Genomic DNA, 19,160 nt, shown 5'->3' on the forward strand with positions numbered 1-19,160 from the left:
TGTGAACTCAGGGAGGCCAAGAGACGTCAGTGTGACTTATGGCAAAGTCATGAAGGTACTTGGGGATGAACAGAATCCATGAGGAATGGGGCGGGGAGGGAGAGGGAGAAGTAGATGAAGCAGATGAAGCAGCAGCAGCCAGGGGGAGGGATGGGAAGCAGCAAGCCCCATTCTTCTAGTGAGTGCTGCCGAATATTCCTTCAGGAAACAAGCACCATTACCCAGCGCTCGCCAGATCAGACAGAAGGCAAGAGTGAAGCACACAAAGGCCCAGTTCCACTCATGGTTCTTCCCAACGGTGGACACGCCCATGAAGATGAAGATCAGGGTCTCACTGACGCTGCTCAGCATCTTCATGAAATACTTGATGGTGGTGTACGACTTCTGAGATACGTTTTCTTCCACATACTTGTTCATAGTCATTGCACAAGCAGTGATTCTGCAAGGAAAGATATAGCTTGACAACGATCCTAATCAGAATAGAAGAGTCAACACTTAAGAGCTGAGTTATGGCTCTACCCTTCTTCCCAACACTGTAACATTATTGATTGATTTGTATAAGTGAATGTGATTTGCATCATTGGACCCCACTATCTCTGGAAGTCTTCATCAATACCTATGGCTTGAACTTCTCTGCTCTGCCCAGCTTTGTAGTCTATGGGCATCGGCACCTGTCAGCATCACAAATAGAACAGGTCCACAATATATTCAAAACCCACTATCTTCCTATAAAACCAGTTTTGTTTTCTCTATTGCTCTAGTGCCTAAAATGCTAAGGTATTGCCTACAATGCTAAACTTGAAACTGTAGTCTCACTGGCCTTCTCTCCCTGCCACACCTCCTCCATGCCCCCCACTCCACCATCTCATTGGTCACCAACTGTTTTCAACCCCTCATCCTGAGTATCTCTTGGACCTACTTACTCTTTCTTTATCCTAATGCCTTAGTTTCCACTTCTGGAAAATTCACAACGTATTTATAGGCTCTGAGATCACCTAAAGAACAGAAACCCCTTTTCCTGTTTCCCCCCGAATCTTCAAAACTCTGGGACCACAGAGCTCTGGTTTCCCCTCCAATGATACTATTTTAATAGAGCACGTGCGCACACTCTGGTAAGGGAAGGGCTCTAGGGTCAAGTCCATGCTCCTAAGCTGGGTGGCTGAAGATCTTTACACTCTTCACTCAGTGGACAGATCCAGTTTCACCTCCTATCCCCTCTCCACCCAGTATACACCATATGCCTCAACTGTCTGTAATTTCCCCAACATGCCCTGCTCTTTGCTATCTTCTTGCCTTACTGTGTGCATAAGCTCCTCTCTGTCTGAAATGCTACCCCTGCCCATCTCAAATGCCCCCTCAGAGGGAAATTCAGTATGAACTGGGTGACAGCTCATCCTAGGTTCCATCTGAAGAGACACCGATACTAGACATCAGCTGTAGCAACATTTTTCTAGATATGTGTCTTGAGGCAAGGGAAATAAAAGCAAAAAAAAAAAAAAAACACAAAAAACTATTGGGACTTCATCAAAATAAAAAGTCTCTGCACAGTGAAGAAAGCAATCAACAAACCAAAGGACAACCTACTGAATGGGAGAAGATATTTGCAAATGACATATCCAATAAAGGGTTAGTATCCAAAATATATAAAGAACGTATACAACTCAATACCCAAAAAACAAATAATCCAATTAAAAAATGCTCACAAGACATGAACAGACATTTCTCCAAAGATGACATACAGATGGCCAATAAGCACATGAAAAGATGCTCAACATGCCTGATCATCAGGGAAATGCAAATCAAAACCACAACGAGATACCACCTCACACCTGTCAGAATGGCTAAAACCAAAACCGTAAGAAACAACAAATGTTGGTGAGGATGTGGAGAAAGGGGAACCCTCGTGTACTGTTGGTGGGAATGCAAACTGGTGCAGCCACCATGGAAAACAGTATGGAGGTTCCTCAAAAAGTTAAAAATAGAACTACCTATGATCCAGGAATCACACTAGTGGGTATTTACCCAAAAAATACAAAAACACTAATTCAAAGGGATATATGCACCCCTATGTTTATAGCAGCATTATTTACAATAGCCAAACTATGGAAGCAGCCCAAGTGTCCATCTATAGATGAGTAGGTAAAGAAGATGTGGTATATACATAAAATAGAATATTATTCAGCCATAAAAAAGAACAAAACCTTGCCATTTGCAATGACATGGACTGAGCTAGAGAGTATAATGCTAATAAGCAAAATAAGTCAGTCAGAGAAAGATAAATACCATATAATTTCACTCATATGTGGAATTTAAGAAACAAACAAGCAAAGGAAAAAAGAGAGAGAGAGAAAGAGATAAACCAAGAAACAGACACTTAACTACAGAGAACAAACTGGTGGTTACCAGAGGGGAGGTGGGTGGGCAGATGGGGGAAATAGAGGATGAGCATTAAAGAGTATACTTATCATGATGAAAAAAAAAATGATAAAAAAATACAGAGACATGGATACTAGAAAGCACCAAAGGACTCCATTATCAGAAGGCATTCTAGAATGAAGGAAGACAGAATTTGAGTGAGCTGTCTGCCTTGCACTGAGTGATCACCATGCTATAAGCCAACCACTGGTCATGATCTGTGAAGTTTTCCACATTCTCCTAACTTCAGAGCTACAACGACCCTAAAGGCACCTTGCCACCAACCGCTGCATGGAGTCCTCCTTACCCTGAGAAGATTTCTGCTATTTTAGGAAAATCCTCCTACTGCGAGCACACGGATAGGCAGAAGAACACAGACCTAAGGGCTCTCTGAGTGAAGACCTAAACGGGTAATCATGAACACATTTCATTGCAAGAAAAAGACCTGTTTCTTACACACACACAACATGTCTATTTATTTGTGTGCCCCTATTAAAAGAAAACAGAGACCCCGCCAGGTCAGGAACCATGCATTTAGCCACAATGTCATCGGCCCCAGAATGAGTGGGTACTTCTTTTGAGATTTATATGAGAGAGGAATGCATAATTCACGTGGTTCCCAAAAGAAAGAGTGCCTTATTAAATAAGCTAATAAAATTCAGCAAACACAAACACATGGCAAGGCCTTTGAATAGCTGAGGGCTTATATAATAACAGTCAACTTTTATAGGACCCCTGCTCTGTGCCAGGGACTATGTAAGCACCCTGTGTGGATTATGTCAGTTCACCTCATTACAAACCTCTGAACAAGTTCTGTTAGCATTCCCATTTTACAGATGAGAGAACAAAGGCAGGCAGAGGCCCACTTATTCAATACGACACTGCTTATAAATGGTGGTGCCAGGAGTTTTACTCAAGCAGTCTGACTCAAAGCCGGCACTGTTGAGGATGTAACCCTCGTTCTGTCCAAGCTCTCAACGAGCCTGGTCACCTTGGATGGGGAAGAGGTCTTACTCCCCTCCCAAGCCCTTGCTCATACTTTCTCAAGTACAAGCCTGTTTGTATTAGCTTCAGTAAGAAATTAGCCAGGACTTAGTGACAACACACAGATTCATCATCTTACGCTTCCAGAGGTCAGCAGTCTAAAACCACTTTCACTGGGCTAAAATCAAGGTGCTAATAAGGCTGTGTGCCTTCTGGAAGCTTTAGGGGAGATTGTTCCTCACTTTTTCTGGTCTGGAGGCTGCTCACGTGCCTTGGCTCATGAGCCTGTCACGCCAACCTCTGCCTCCTTGGCCATGTCTCCTTCTGATGGCTGACTTCCTCCTACTGTCCTCTCCTCGGTATCCCTGTGATTTTATCCAGTGTCATCTCCCCATCTCAAGACTCTAACTTAATCACACCTGCAAGGTCCCTTCTGCCATGTAAGGTAATATATTTGCAAGGAGGGTCTGGAGATGAGAATCTTTGGGGGCCGGTATTCAGCGGATCACACCATTGTTGGCATTCACCTCCCTGGCGTGGTGGCCACAACCAAGTGCATGTCTCCAGGTGATTGTGGCCAGAGTTGCTCAAGCGTGCTTGGTGACAGAAGCTAACAGATGCTCTGACACGCTGGCTCGAATCATAGACTAGAACCTCCACCAGCAGGCGAGAGAGACTGAGGAGAACAGAATGGCAAGTGGCATCTCTCTGAGTAAGCCTACGTACGGCATCTTGCCAGCCCCCACTGCAATAAAAACCATTTGTTAACTATGGTTCTGAACATCTTTGCCTTTCATATTTGGTTTAATTTTTCTTTAACCAGACTTCAAAAAGTAAGATTTGCCCGATATAAAATAATGAAGGCAAAAGCCTGATTAAACTGATTACAAATCTAAAGCAAAATGTGTTTTATCAAAAAAAAAGATACATACACAGCAACACAAACTAAGGAGCCTTTCTTAAATGTTATCAAGCTAAAACTCTGTAACAAAAACAAATTATAATGGTCATATTACTTCCTGAAATTCTCTAATGCTATGCAAGAGGTGCCTCCAAATGATATTATAAAGCATTTAAGCTTAGAGACAAATATAGAGAATAAACACCAAAGTACCCACTCCCCAGCTCTTTATAATCACTTTATTTTTTTTTAATAAATAAAACATGAGCTACACAGTTGAAATTGCTCCATTTTTCATATTACCCCTATTTCCCTCTCTCCTTCCTGGCATTGGATTATTTTTATCATTCAAAAAGTGATTTTTAAAAGGCTGGAGAATATTGTTTTTGTGAACGTGATAAACATTTCCCTCTAAGATCAAGTTCCCGTCAGTCACTGGGAAAAAGGTAAACCATACAGGTAAAGAGTAATCTTCAGTTCATTATGTAAGCAATGTAATAAAAATTGTATTCAGAAATTATCGAAAAACATAGCTTTGGTGTAAGAATAAAAAATAAATAAATAAATGAATTTTACATGAATGTCCATGGGATCAATTTCCATTGCTTTGTGTCCTGAACATGACACCAGCAGTGATGCTCATGTCTGCCAGACACTTCGCTGTAACTTAAAGCTATTTCCTACCAGCACAGTGAGACACTGGAGGGAGAACGGCCCCAGTGGGTGGGTACCAGAGGCCTCAGCATCTGGTAGTGCCCCGTTCAGGAAGCCTGGGCATGTCTATGACATTGATGCGCTCTACGGGCTGGGGACAGATGTTCCAAATATCCCTGTTCTGGTCTGTCACGTAGAGCTTAATGCAAAGGCCAGGAGGTGTTTTCATTGCAAAGAGGTTTTTTGTTGTGGTATACTCTGACCTGAAGTCAAACCCCCTCACTGCAATAACATCACAAGTACACAAAACTACCAACTAGGGAGGCAAACACAATACAGTCTCCCAGAAGTAGAGAAGAAGAGAAACCTTCTCTCCCCTCTGCAAAGACCATCATCTAAATGGATATTCTTGGCATCATAACTTTGCTTCTTCTTCATTTTCCTAAAAGAAGCACAAGAAACTTATGTGGTAGGAATGGTGTTAGCTGGTGTCAGACTGTCCTCAGCCTCACTGGGTCTGAAGTGCCTGGCCAGGAGTGTCCTTGGGTATAAGGTCATGTCAAAGCATATCACAGTAGCACTGCCCTTCCAGAGAAGTGAGATTCCTTCCTCCATCAGCATGGACACCCATGGGGATTTCAGGCCTGAAATCCATGGCTTCTCATTCTGAACATCAATGCAAGAGATAATATCCACATCAAAATAATAACCCAAAGAGACTCATTACATTTTAGAAAATTCTAGTTGATTTTTTTCTTTTTTAAAGGTTTATTTACCTGAGAGAGAGAGAGAGTGTGTGTGTGTGCACACATGAGTGGGAGGGGCAAAGGGAGAGGGAGAGAGAATCTGAAGCAGACTCAGCACTGAGCACAGAGCCCAGTGCAGGGCTGGACCTCATGACCCTGAGATGATCACCTGAGCCAAAACCATGAGTAAGATGCTGAACCAACTGTGCCACCCAGGCGCCCCTCTAGTTGAACTTCTTAACTCTAAAGAGCCTTCAAATATAGAACTATTGGCCTTTAGCATTTGCAATATGACCTTACTTTTATTAACCTAGGTCACTGAGTCATCCCCCTCTTCCCATGCACTTCTCTCTTTCCTAGTCTCCATATTTGGCTAATATGATTATGAAGAACAATTTAATATCAACCAACATTTTCTTAGCATCTACTTGGGGGCAGTTCTGTGCTGGGGTCTAGGAAGATAAAAGCTAGTAAGACACAGCTTTGACTTTCAAGGGTTCAAAGTCACAGAGAGAAAGGGTCCCAAAGATATCATCGTGAGAGAACAGTGGAAATGTCATAAATGGGGTTGGGAGTGCAGGGAAGGAAATCACCACCTCTGCCACAGAAGAGGGTCCATTTGAGCCACATCTCCACGGCGAAGTGAAGAGCTCAGCCAGCGGGGAGAAGTAAGCCAAGAAAAAGAAGTGGCCATGTGCAAAGGCTTGAAAGAAAGAAACAGGTTGGCATATTTGGGCAATGGGGAATGATTCTGGTAGCCAGAGAAGAGAGGGATGATAACGTTAAGGGACAAGGATGAAAGGAGTTAGGGGCCAGATAATAACAACTGACACTGTTGTGCATTATGTTAAGGAGTTTCAAATTTATTCCATAGGCTGGAGGGAAAAAGTGAGAGATTCTATCTTTGATCATATAATTAATACCTACTTCCCCAACCCAACTGGTAGTTTCATGAGGAAAAAAAAAAGTGTCATCAATGCTTAGCATAGTGTCCAGCAGGTCATTAGCGTGTTTTGAATCAATGACTACATGGATGAATTGCTCATAGGGACGGTGGTGTGGTGTGGACAGATTTTGTGTTTTAGAAAGATAACTCTGAAGGAAATATGGAGAACAGATTTGGAAGGACACGAACCTAGAAGCTGGACTCAATTCATTTCCTACAGGGGTCTGTCATTTTGTTTGCAAAATCCATGATAGCACCTACCTGGTCCATACAATATCCCAAAATATGTCTGTGTTTTTACAGGTGTTACTTCCATTCCATGGGGCCACATGGAGGTAAGGTATGTATAGAATTCACTGGTTCTTTCTGCTTTATTACTTTACCTCACATTACGTTTTAACATAAATGTATGGTGATTATCGCCAATTTAGAGACCGAGAAGCTAAAGCCCTGCAATTAGTGGTTTTTACAGTCACCAGCATATACCACTACATCATGCTAAATACAGCATACAAGAAATTCATGCCAGCTAATACAATCTCAACAGAGTCTTCCAGAGGAAAAACAGACTTTGTATTTAAATGATCTGTCATTTGACAATTTCTGAAGAGAAAAATTCCAACAAACACTTTTCTCTGTACTATTCCATGACTCCATCTTAGCAGTCCATGAAGCCATTCTTGCATGGATGTTCAGTTCCTTCTACCAGAATGTACGCTCTGAAAGAGCAGGGCTAGTGCTTATCCATGCTTACCGTGGTTGCCTACATGTCATGGTACCAAGATGCATGGTCAAATAATCCTGGCTGAGATTAGTTTAATGAAGGTCTAGAACCTTTCATTTAGATGGCTGTGATCTGTAGAACCAAAAGGACCAACATCAGTACTGAAGGCAGGTGGTGACAGAGGATTTCTGGTTGTGAAGATAAAAAATATATATCCTGTCTGTGTTTATGTACATATGGTGACACCATGCCTCAGTGAATTCAGTTACTAAGTACAAGTGCTTTCGTTTTCTTTTTTTTAAGGAGTGGTCAATTCTCTAATTTCCATTCCCAGGTTTGGAGACATTTTCTGTAATCTGAACGGCTTAGGATTTGAGTTAAACAGGTAAGAAGAATGTTGCAAAATTCTTTTGCTCCCATTCTATCTCTTCAGTGTGAACTGAAAAAGTATGGATCCAATTGTAGACAAATACAGTCCAAACAGTAGTTGCATATTCTCAATAAAGACTTTGCCAGATGTGAAGGCATATTCCACCCCTCAGTGTCAAATACTAGCAATGATGAAGGACAATTAAAAAGCTTTCTCTGTATTGATTACAGCCAGGTCTTGTGGTGACTCAGGGTGAACTGCATGCTCTCAGAATAAAGTATTCACTCATGTGAGATTAATTATTCCAGGGCATGAATTTACCATATAATACTCAGAATTCACCATTACCATATAATGGATTGCCTCTTCTAGGACACCTAACAACCAAGAAAAGAGGGAGTTTGACATACGAGAAAATGCGAACAAAATTTGTTTTTGTTTTGTTTTTTTGAGAGAGCAAGAGCATCGGAGCTGGGTGGAAGTAGGGGCAGAGGGAGAGAGGGAATCTTAAGGAGTCTCCAGGTCAAGCACAGAGCCTGACAACGGGCTTGATCTCATAACCCAACCCTGAGATCATGACCTGAGCCAAAATCAAGAGTTGGACCCTTAACCAACTGAGCCACCCAGGGCCCCCCAAGGTTTGTTTTTAAGAGAGGATCCAAGCACAAAAACTGAACCACTTTTCTTAAAATACCAAGAAAAGTAAACTTAAACTATTATAAATGCCTGATTATTCATATAGTCTTGCCCATTTCATGGATTCTCCACATCTTTTGTCTCTTCTCCTTATAGGCTTTCAACTCAATTCAACTAATGCTTATAGGTGATTCACTGACACTTAAAGCAGTCATGATTGTGTGGAGAGAACACGTGTAGAATCACAATTCACTGTCAGTAGTGTGAGGACACACAAAGCATCAAGGGACCCACAGAGTCCACCGACTCTAGTGGGAGAGTGTTGGCAAAGGCCTTGTGCTTCTTTTGTAAAAGTATGGCGTTTCTATAACTCCTAGAAATCCTTGGAAAAATGCATATGCCTGGGCCCCATCCCAGACCTATGGAATCAGAATCTCTGCTGGGGCCTGGGGTTCTGTATATGTAAACCATCTTTCCAGGTGATTCCTAAATACCTCCAAGGTTGAGGAAAGCAAGAGGGGTTATAGGCAGAGGGTTCAGGAGAGGAAGAATGAATGAGGGAAAAGAGCTGAAACTTGAATCATTTTGTTCACAATTTTATTGAAGTCTGAAAATAAGGGCCAACATGAGATGTGAGGACTTAATTATACTTTGCCACCTATTTTCTCCTTCCCTTCTCCCAATTTCCATTACTTGGTTCTGGGAACAGGCTCCATCTTCTCTTGCCTGGGTGGAAGTCTTGTGCGCAGGACTCCGCACACATTCTTTTCCTGGCAAGTCTCCACCTAGGCTCCTTCACCCTGTTGCTAGCAGCTCTTCCCTCTCCTGCTGCCCAGACAGCCATGCCCCAGCGCTGGGGGCTTCCAGCAAGCCTGAGGTCGTGACCTCCAGCTGTGCTCTGGAAACACTCTCAGTTTTCTGGGTGATGGCATAAGAAAGCTTCGGAGGCACTCCAATCCTCACTGAGGAACAGAAACACAGTGGTGTCTCCTCTTTGCTCAAAGCTTCCAAAGTTCCCGACTGCCTACAGAACAACACAGGGCAGGAATTACCACCTACCACCTTTCTCGCCAGGCTGAGGTTCGCTTCCCTGGAGGTAGCAGAGCTTTTCGCCTGTGAGCCCTCGGCCACACGCCACCCTCGACACACAGCGTTCTTCTCTTCATCCCTGAAGCTTCAGCTCAGCCTATCACCAGTCCAACCCTCACGCTACTCTACTGTAAAGTACTAAACTTTCCTCGCTAACTGGTAGTCCACACAGACTGCGAGGCAGGTCGCGACGTAAATGTAACTTGACTGCCTTCTGGTGCTTCTCATGCTGCCGGGCTGGTCGTGTGACACAGTCCGAGCCAATCACAGTTCTTCAAATCCCTGAGCCAATCACAATCCTTCCTTTGAAATTTCTTTTGACGAGGGGCTGATGTTTTGTCTGATGTTTTAGAGATCAGAAGGAAGCCATCACACAGAGGAAGATGAGACACAGAGAAAGAGAGACAGAGAGAGAGGTGGTTCCGGCCTGGGGTCCCACCACCCCAAGGCCAAATCTAACACCTGCCCTCATCAAGAATTCATTTCTGCGAGCCAGTAACTCTGGCTTGATTTGGGTTTCACTGAGTAACCAATAATCTGGTTTGATTTGGGTTTCCCTTGCTCACACAGAACCTCCCTCTACTGTCTGAGCTGGGCTCCTGCTTGCAAAGACCCCGGGTGACTCGACTTACCTCAAATAGCTGGGGATTAACTGTGAGGGTGCACGTGGGGAAAAGAATCTTGGCCACTTGGCCAGGTCCCCTGGGAACATCAAAAAAAGCCCTGAGGTCTGATTGATGTAAGGGAAAAGTGGCAGCAGAGGGAGCAGGCACACTGAGAGAACATACTACAGCATCCAGAGGAGCGACTCACAGCTTCCCTATGCCAAAGAAACCAACAGAGCAAGACTCTGGGTTCACACCAGGCTAGCTTCCTCCCCCCACAGAGAACTGTTTAGAAGTAAACTAACGTTTTTAAAGCGAGGTGAAGGAGAAAGAGGTTTTCCTTAGGTCACCTATCCTGTTCTTGAAAGAGCAAACCCTGACTCCCATAGCTGAACTCCCTGACGAAGGGAATGGCGCATTGGCTTCTGCCATGTGTCCAAAGGCTGGCGTCCTACTCAGAAGTACTAGCTGGGCGGTACCTGTATGCATCCCTTCAGTGCCAGTTTTCTGACAAGATTTTCATTGAAACAAAAAAGGTAATTATTTCTCAGCAATTACACAATATTGACATTTCTGATTTACAATCTTGTTGTTTACATTTTGGCCTATGTATTACTAGGAAATAATTTTAGCCTTTACTTATTACTGCAATTCCTTTTACCTGAAAGTCTGAAAGAAGAAAATGCTACTTTAAAGAGTAAGTTCAGGACTAAGAGTAACCTAGTGATGCAATGACATCATCATTTTTACATAAAACCCACAAAGAATAGTTAAGAAACAGTCAAAAAGAGCAAAACAAGAGCAAAACCAGTATTATCCAGTTACTGGTTATTATCCAGAACCTCCATTCTTCAAAGAGATCTCAGGGAAGGCGTTCTTAATTCAGGAGCAAATTGTTAAAGTTTCACGTAATTTACATTTAGCAGGCAAACACCAAATTTGTTCCCTGAATAAGAGTGCGTGACAATGACACACCCAAGGAGACACCAAAGCCCTTCAGTGAGGCAGACCCCAAATTATATCGCTTTATTCATTTGTTCCTAAAAAGAAATCCATAAAATGCATTTCACAAAATGAAACACTTTTTGAGAGAGAGAGAAGAAAGAAAGATAGAGGGAGAGGGAGGAGGGGGGAGGGACGGAGGGAAAGGCAGAAAGTGAATCTTAAGCAGGCTCCACACCCAGCACAGAGCCCCATACAGGGCTCGATCTCACGACCCTGAGATCATGACCCGAGCCAAAATCAAGAGCCAGATGCTTAACTGACTAAGCCACCCAGGCACCCCAAAATGAAGCTCTCTTATCGTGGCATTTATCATGTCAGCTCTTTTTCATTTTTATACCGTTTTCAGGAACTACTACAAAATATCCCATATGCTATTTCCTGCATTCTTACCATACCTGAAAATACCTAATTACCAACTGTGTAACTAAATCATATACCACTCATGAGGTTGAGAATTCATGGACTGTATGAATGATATTCCCCATACAGATGATTATGATCATGTTTTTAATGTTCTTTTACTTATGAGGCATGAAAATATATTATCTTGAACACTGAATAATTATAATTTCAGTCTGTGAAAAATACAAACTACCCAACCCCAGAGAATCTCTTTTAATGGACTTCGCTCATTCCTATAGCAATGAAAACTTTGTATCAGGGAGAGTCCCGTCCCTCAGCTAGGTTTTGAAGAGTTTATATCAAAACCCCTAAATGTGGATCTTGGGCAATGTTTTGCCTTTGTTCCCAGTGGCTTCTGCCCCTCCCTTCAGTTATTCCTCTCTCGTTTTCTAACCTCCCCTACTCTCAAAGAAATGTTCCTTATAAACAGCATGATTAACATCGATGAAGGGAATGCATTTCTGTTCTGTTTTTTTCTCCATTTTTCATGCCCTATTTTTTTTCTTTTACTTCATCAGAGGGAAGAAAACGTATTTCAACAAGTCTTCGAATATCCAAATAGCAAAAACTAACAGTGAGTGCTAGAGAACAATGCTGTCTAACAGAAATATAATACAAGCCGTATTTGTATTTTAAACTTCCTAGTAGTCATGATTAAAAGTGTAAAAAGAAACTGAAGAGTTTAATTTTCATAATATATTCATTTACCTCAACAAATCTAATTTATTGTCATGTCAACATGGAATCAATATAAAAATCATTAATTGGAGTTTCTACAGTCTTTTCCTACTAAATCTTAAAAATCTAGTGTATATTTTAAACTTAGAGCACCTCTCAATTTAGACTAGCCACATTTTAAGTACTCAAAAGCCACATGTCGCTGATGGTCACCATGCTGGACAGCACCCAGGGAAAAACTAACAGGCCACTGGTTCTGCTCTTTCTTCACAAAAACCAAGCAAATGCTAGAGGTCATGAGTTGAACCTATTTAATTAAACAGTTTAAACCATAAAAATAAATCCAAGTAATTTCATCAATCACTTAACACTACTCTGGACAAATACTGCATGATCTCACTCATGTGGGGGATCTAAACAAACAAAGTCATAGGGCGCCTGGGTGGTTCAGTCGGTTGAGCGTCTGCCTTCAGCTCAGGTCATGATCCTAAGGTCCTGGGATTGAGCCCCCTGGTTGGGCTCCCTGCTCAGGGGGGAGCCTGCTTCTCACTCTCCCTCTGCCTACCGCTCCCCCTGCTTGTGCTCTCTAATAAATAAAACCTTTATTTAAAAAAAAAAAGTCATAGGGGCACCTGGGTGGCTCAGTCAATTAAGCGTCCAACTCTTGGTTTCAGCTCGGGTCATGATCTCAGGGTCATGAGATCGAACCCCACGTCAGGCTCTACACTCAGTGCAGAGTCTGCTTGTCCCTCTCCCTCTGTTCCTCCCCCTGCCCTTTCTCTCTCTCTCTCAAATAAATTAAAACTTAAAAAAAAAAAACAACATAGAAACAAGAGAGTAGACTAGTAATTATCAGGAGCAGAGAGTAGGGAGAGTTCATAGTGGGGAGGAGATGAGGGAAATGGGTAAAGGTGGCCAAGTGTACAAACTTCCCCTATAAGATGAATAAGTTATGGGATTTAATGTACAGCAAGGTGACTATAGTTAATACAGTATCACATACTTGAAAGTTGCTAAGAGAATAGATCTTAAAAGTTCTCACCACACACACACACACAAGGGTCACTACATGCGGTGATGGATGTGTTAACTAATCTAATTATGGTAATAATTTTGCAGTATATACATATATTAAGTCATCATGTTGTATACCTTAAACTTACACATGTCAATTATAAAGCTGGGGGAAAAGTTTATAATTTCAAATTTCCTTCTGCCTTTTCTAGTTTTACCCTACATTTTAGGCAAAGTTGTACAAAAGGAAATAAAAGACATGTGACTGGTAATAAAAAATAATAAGCTTTTCATTTGTTTGTTTTTATTGTTCCCTGAATGTGCCCAGAAAATTAAGGGAGATATGATATATTTTCTTATTATTTAACTAATTTCCTGCCTTATTTTACTATGTCCTCCCAAAGCCCCACCATTTAGCATTTTTGTTTGAGGTGGTCATGTAAGACTTTAGAGAGGTCAGTTTTGGCCAGAGTCACAAGTGAAGGCATACACCAAAATCAAAAATAAAGCTTTGATTTGCCAAGGCAATAGAAGGTATAATGAGCCAATGAAAAGAGAAGAGGTCACAGAACCAGAGATCTAAGGCTACCATCTTGGTCCCCCTGTCCTCCCCTCCAACTTTCTACTCTCCCTGCTCTTCTTCATAATCCAAAGGGTTGACATTGAGGCTCAAGGGGCACCGTGTATTTGAAGTGTGTTATTACCATGATGCTCTGTGTCTGATGGCTACAACATGACATGGCCTGGATTAACAGAGCAGAACAACAAAACTACGACCTGAGCTTCTTCCCACTTCGTCTCCACTCTGACTCCACTCTCTCCTCCCCCCAATAAAGGCGCCCCCATTACAAATGTCCTATATTGCTGTTGAGAAACCAGACCCCATCACCAGGAGCAATGAAGGATATTAGAGCTGAAGGCTCTTCCTGAAAGTGTGTTCACTAAAACCCCAAGCATCAAAGTCTAAATAATTTTTACTTCAGTAGGTTAGATGGGTAAATGTGTTTTTGGGAATGAGGACATGGTAAATTTAACCGAGGACTGATGCTTGTTAACTGTGGCATAAAGATTTGTATCCTTGGCCTACTTATTCAGCTGAGAGATGTTCTGTGTAAATCTGAGGCATAGATTAGAGCCCTAGGACAAGAATTACAAGTTGTTTGTTTTTTTGTTTTGGGGTTTTTTTTAGGCTCATTCACAATCACTGTGTGTTAAGTGTTCCTATCTATCATGACCCTGCCAATTTGTACATGTCAAAGAGCTGACATCATACAAAAAACTAAGATATACTGGACTACTGGACTGTACTGGATGAATCTGAAATTAGTGTTGAAGAAGTGTGGTGCCCAACATTACCAATGCCTCATTCTTACTGTGCAGCCGATGTCAGGGGCACCAAAGCATTCCCAGGACTACCCTTTGGGGGCAGTGTTGATGGCAGTGAGGCATTTTGGAGACTCAAAGGGAAACCTGTCATAGAGGCCAGAGCTGGGACCTGCCTTAGAAACTGTTATAAGCTTTGTTAATTACATTTCAGATCTTTGTAATAACTGGTATTTTATAGAACAGAGTACCTCTCTGTTCATTTGGTTGATGCTGTTAGAAATAAGAAACAACAAATGTTGGAGAGGTTGTGGAGAAAGGGGAACCCTCTTACACTGTTGTTGGTGGGAATGCAAGCTGGTGCAGCCACTTTGGAAAACAGTATGGAGATTCCTCTAAAAGTTAAAAATAGAGCTACCCTATGACCCAGCAATTGCACTACTGAGTATTTACCCCAAAGACACAGATGTAGTGAAAAGAAGGGCCACATGCACCCCAATGTTCATAGCAGCAATGTTCACAATAGCCAAACTATGGAAGGAGCCGAGATGCCCTTCAACAGATGAATGGATAAAGAAGATGTGGTCCATATATACAATAGAATATTACTCAGCCATCAGAAAGGATGAATACCCAACTTTTACATCAACATGGATGGGACTGGAGGAGATTATGCTTAGTGAAATAAGTCAACCTTCAGAGAAAGACAATTATCATATGGTTTCACTTATATGTGGAACATAAGGAATAGAACGGAGGACATTAGGAGAAGGAAGGGAAAAATGAAGGGGGGGAAATCAGAGGGGGAGACGAACCATGAGAGACTATGAACTCCAGGAAACAAACTGAGGGTTCTAGAGGGGAGGGGGGTGGGGGGATGGGTTAGCCTGGTGGTGGGTATTAAGGAGGGCACTCATTGCATGGAGCACTGGGTGTTATACACAAACAATGAATCATGGAACACTACATCAAAAACTAATGATGTACTGTATGGTGACTAACATAATAAAAAAAATTATAAAGAACAAAAAAAAAAAGAAAGAAGATTATACCTTGCTTATTTAGAATAAGTTTCTGTCCATCTCTATGCCCCCAAATGTTAGTGTTACAAGCTCTAAAGAGCTAGAGGAAAACAGAGCTTAGACAGGAAGGGGGGGTGGAAGTGTGCATAGGTTACAATACGCATGCATGGAAGCCACATAGCACCAGGACCTGTGCCTGTCCTTAGAGCATCCCCTATCCATTCTTTACCTGTCATGCCTCAAGAGCCCCAGCTGGCCTGCACTGAATCTAACGACTGACTTAATTGTTAGCTGCAGGATAAGCCAATTCTTATGCACCACACACAGTCCTTAAAGGCCATTTTTTCTTTGTGTGTGTGCAGGGAAAAGTATGCATGTCTTGGATGGGAGTGTATTTGAAGTTTGAAGTTCACACTAGAAATAAGCTGATGTGATCTGCTTGCTCTCTGCTTAGACAGGCTTTAAGAACAATTGGATTTGCATGGAGGCCAAGCCAGGGAGTGTGTAATAACCAACAACTTGTGGGCAGATGAGTATTTATCCAGGTTGCATTATCCAGATCGATTTGTTAAAGCTCCAGGTCACTTTATTACACTAAGAAAAACATTCGATAAACATGAGACAAGTCTGGGAAAAAAATGAATGAAAGAAGCCTGTCTTACACATACATACGTATAAATATGCATATATCCGTACATACAGAAGATGCTTTGTATAAGGTTTTATGAATGTCCTGTAGTGTCATGTGTTCATTTTTTTTTCCATATTTGGAGAAGACCAGAACATGTGAACATTCTGTAAGGGGGAAAATTCTGGCACACTGGACTGTGATTTCATATGACTGTATCTTAAAGACGTGGTCTCCTAGATGCTACCAATGGTGGGCCAATCAAGAGGAACCAGGACAGAAGATTCAAAATGGCAGATGAAGACATGCTTTCCTGTTTTTCTCAAAGTTTGAAATAGATGACAATCACCAACTCATACACAGAGAAATGAGAAAGAGAGAGAACATGGTCTTCACATCTTCAGTGGCAACTGCCTCAGTCCCACTAGCTTGGCCTGCTCCTAGACTTCATGCCTGAGCTTATCACCCTGGAAATTCCTGTTAAAAGTCTCTTGCTTAAAAATTTTCACTGAAATGTGCTTGTTTTTACTTTTTAAGTGGATGCTGGGACATGTGCTGGCTGGCCTGAGAACTGGAGACTTAGGTCCAGGCCCAACTTTCACAGACTCACCCGCAGCCATGTTTTTTGCCCATCTGAGCCTCAATTTACTCATTCATAAGACAGGAATAATATTTACCATTTCCTACTTTCTTTGCCATAACGCTGCTGGAATAATTGAAACAGCAAATGGAAAACATTTTAAGTCCCCTCAAGAGAAGGAAGACTAAGGAATTATGAACCCATGGGGGAAAAAAAAAAACAATTGGGGCATCTGGGTGACTCAGTCAGTTGAGCATCTGACTCTTGATTTCAGCTCAGGTCATGATCACAGGGTCAGGAGATCCAGCCCCGCAACCGTCAGGGTCTGCTCAGCACAGTCTGCTTGTCCCTCTCCCTCTGCTCTTCACCAGCCCCCTCTCTCCCCACTCAAGTTTCTCTCTCTCAAATAAATAAATAAATAAATAAAATCTTAAAAAAAAAAAAAAAAACAAGAAATATTGAGTGCCTACTCTCCTATCCAAAGGATGACTTAGCCACTTTTTGAAATTCCTGGAGCAACTCAGCGAGAAATCCACACATCCCCGATCCCCGCAGGCTGCAAGCTGCTGTGGAGACCCAGCCTCCCTTCCTTCATGACTTTGTATTTTCAGTGTCTCATTAACTAGAGCACAGGGGAATGTGGGGGGTACAAGGTGAGGACCAGAAAAGGTTCCTGCTGTTCACAAGATGGGAACAAAGTCCTATTATGATTCTGATTTAAGGAATCGTCTTTTTTCTTTTTCCTTTTTTTTCTTTTTTTTTTTTTTTTTTAAGGGAACCTGTCTGTGTCTTTGGGTAAAGGAAGGAGACAACGGGGACTCTTCTGTGTTTTATCTCTGAGCATTTTCCTGAAACCGAGAGTTGGATGCTCAATAAACTGAGCCACCCAGGCGCCCCTCCAAATAGCTTTTATAAGACAGAAGAGGAGAAGGCAGATAGAATGCCACCTCCTATTATTTCACTTACTTGTTGGTGGTGAAAATGACATCACACCACAATTCCATGACACAAAATAAACAGCTGCACTGGGGGCTTTGTGAATGCCCGAGGTACATCACTTCCGACATCTCTCCAAAGAAACCAAGATGCTGAAGTCCTGCCCAGAGCTTTCCCACCTAAAAGACTGATTGCATTTTGAACCCAGACCCAACTCTTCTGTTCTGCGGAAGGATGTTTTTAACCAGACTTTCGTGTTAATGTCCTGCTCGTTGAGTGCTCTCAGTCGAGGACAGGCTGCCTCAGAGCCCCCCCCCCCAAGACAAAGAGGAGGTACAGAGGGTTGCAGGATCTGAAAGGCAATCCGAAGGGGAGGGGAGAGGAAGGAGAGATGGATGGAAAGAAGGTGGAGAGGGAGACAGGGAGGAGAGCCGGCAAAACTCACGCAGGACAGAGTCACGTTGCTACACTATTTTACAGCGGGGCTTTAACCTTTCTGCGCCCCGGCTGCCTGACCTCAGTGCTTCTTTTCCTTTCTGTGTGGCCGCCCACTTCCCTTAAGCAAACAAGGCAAATTACTGAGCATGCTCAGCATGTCACATGCCTTCCTTCCCATTAACCTTAAAATTTGTTTTCAAATGGCAAAAGAGTGTAATTAGCATGAAGCATGATAGGAATTCCTAAACTCAGTGCAATTTAAATGCAGAAAAAAATCACTAGTTCTATAAAAGAAGTGCACGTGAATGTGCAATTTTAATTGCATCATTATAGTGGATCCTCTGGACCAACATCCCAAGGTAAGGAAGGTACTTGCAATGTGGAGTGTCACTTTTCAAACAGGGAGGGGGAGGGGTGATACAGAAGCATCACACCTGGGCAGGTTCTGAATAGCATAGGAATCACCTCACATTAGAAAACAGGGTATTGCTTTCTGAGAACAAACACACTCCAACATCAATCTGTCCCTTCATTGGCTATCATAGGATAAGGGGTGTACATGGTAATTCCAGATCCAAAAATGTTTAAACCTCCTGTAATATCTTATTTAACAGTTAATTTATGATTTAGGTGTACTCTGTGCAGTGACAATATTAGTTTAAATGTAATAAAGGACCTTTCTGTGTGCTAAGCTGTAAAATAAATGTTTGCTTTGAAGTTGGAAACAGAGGTGATATTTTTCTTCCCCCGACAAAGCACACAGAGAATTACCTGTGCTATTTATTAGGAATATGGTGTCCTATTTGTCCCTTATTTCCTAATTCCCAGAGCAAGTAAACCCACAATCCCGTCTTCACAGGAGGTCAGGGCCAACCTCCAACCTCTGTGGACTCTGGCCCTCACGGACATCTCTAAGCAAGATGCACCCACAACCCCAACCCCTTCCAACACTTTCACTATCCCCCCGGACTCTAGATCTTCCCATCACAGTTCCTGCCCCTGAATGAACATCAGGCCAATTGACACACATATTGAGACAACTGTGTGGGCGTTCTAGAACTTTT

At 42.4% G+C, this 19,160-nt stretch overlaps 1 protein-coding gene across 1 annotated transcript in view; it reads right to left on the reverse strand.

Moving 5' to 3' along the window:
• Positions 1 to 19,160, reverse strand: part of SLC9A2 (solute carrier family 9 member A2) — a 97,574-nt gene that overhangs the window by 33,831 nt on the left and 44,583 nt on the right. The window contains exon 4 of the mRNA XM_036089524.2: positions 222 to 439. Within this exon, the coding sequence (XP_035945417.2) occupies positions 222 to 439 (218 nt within the window). The remainder of the gene's footprint in view (positions 1 to 221; positions 440 to 19,160) is intronic.

This window comes from Halichoerus grypus, chromosome 10 (assembly GCF_964656455.1).
Source record: "Halichoerus grypus chromosome 10, mHalGry1.hap1.1, whole genome shotgun sequence".
In the NCBI taxonomy this organism is placed as follows: domain Eukaryota; kingdom Metazoa; phylum Chordata; class Mammalia; order Carnivora; family Phocidae; genus Halichoerus; species Halichoerus grypus.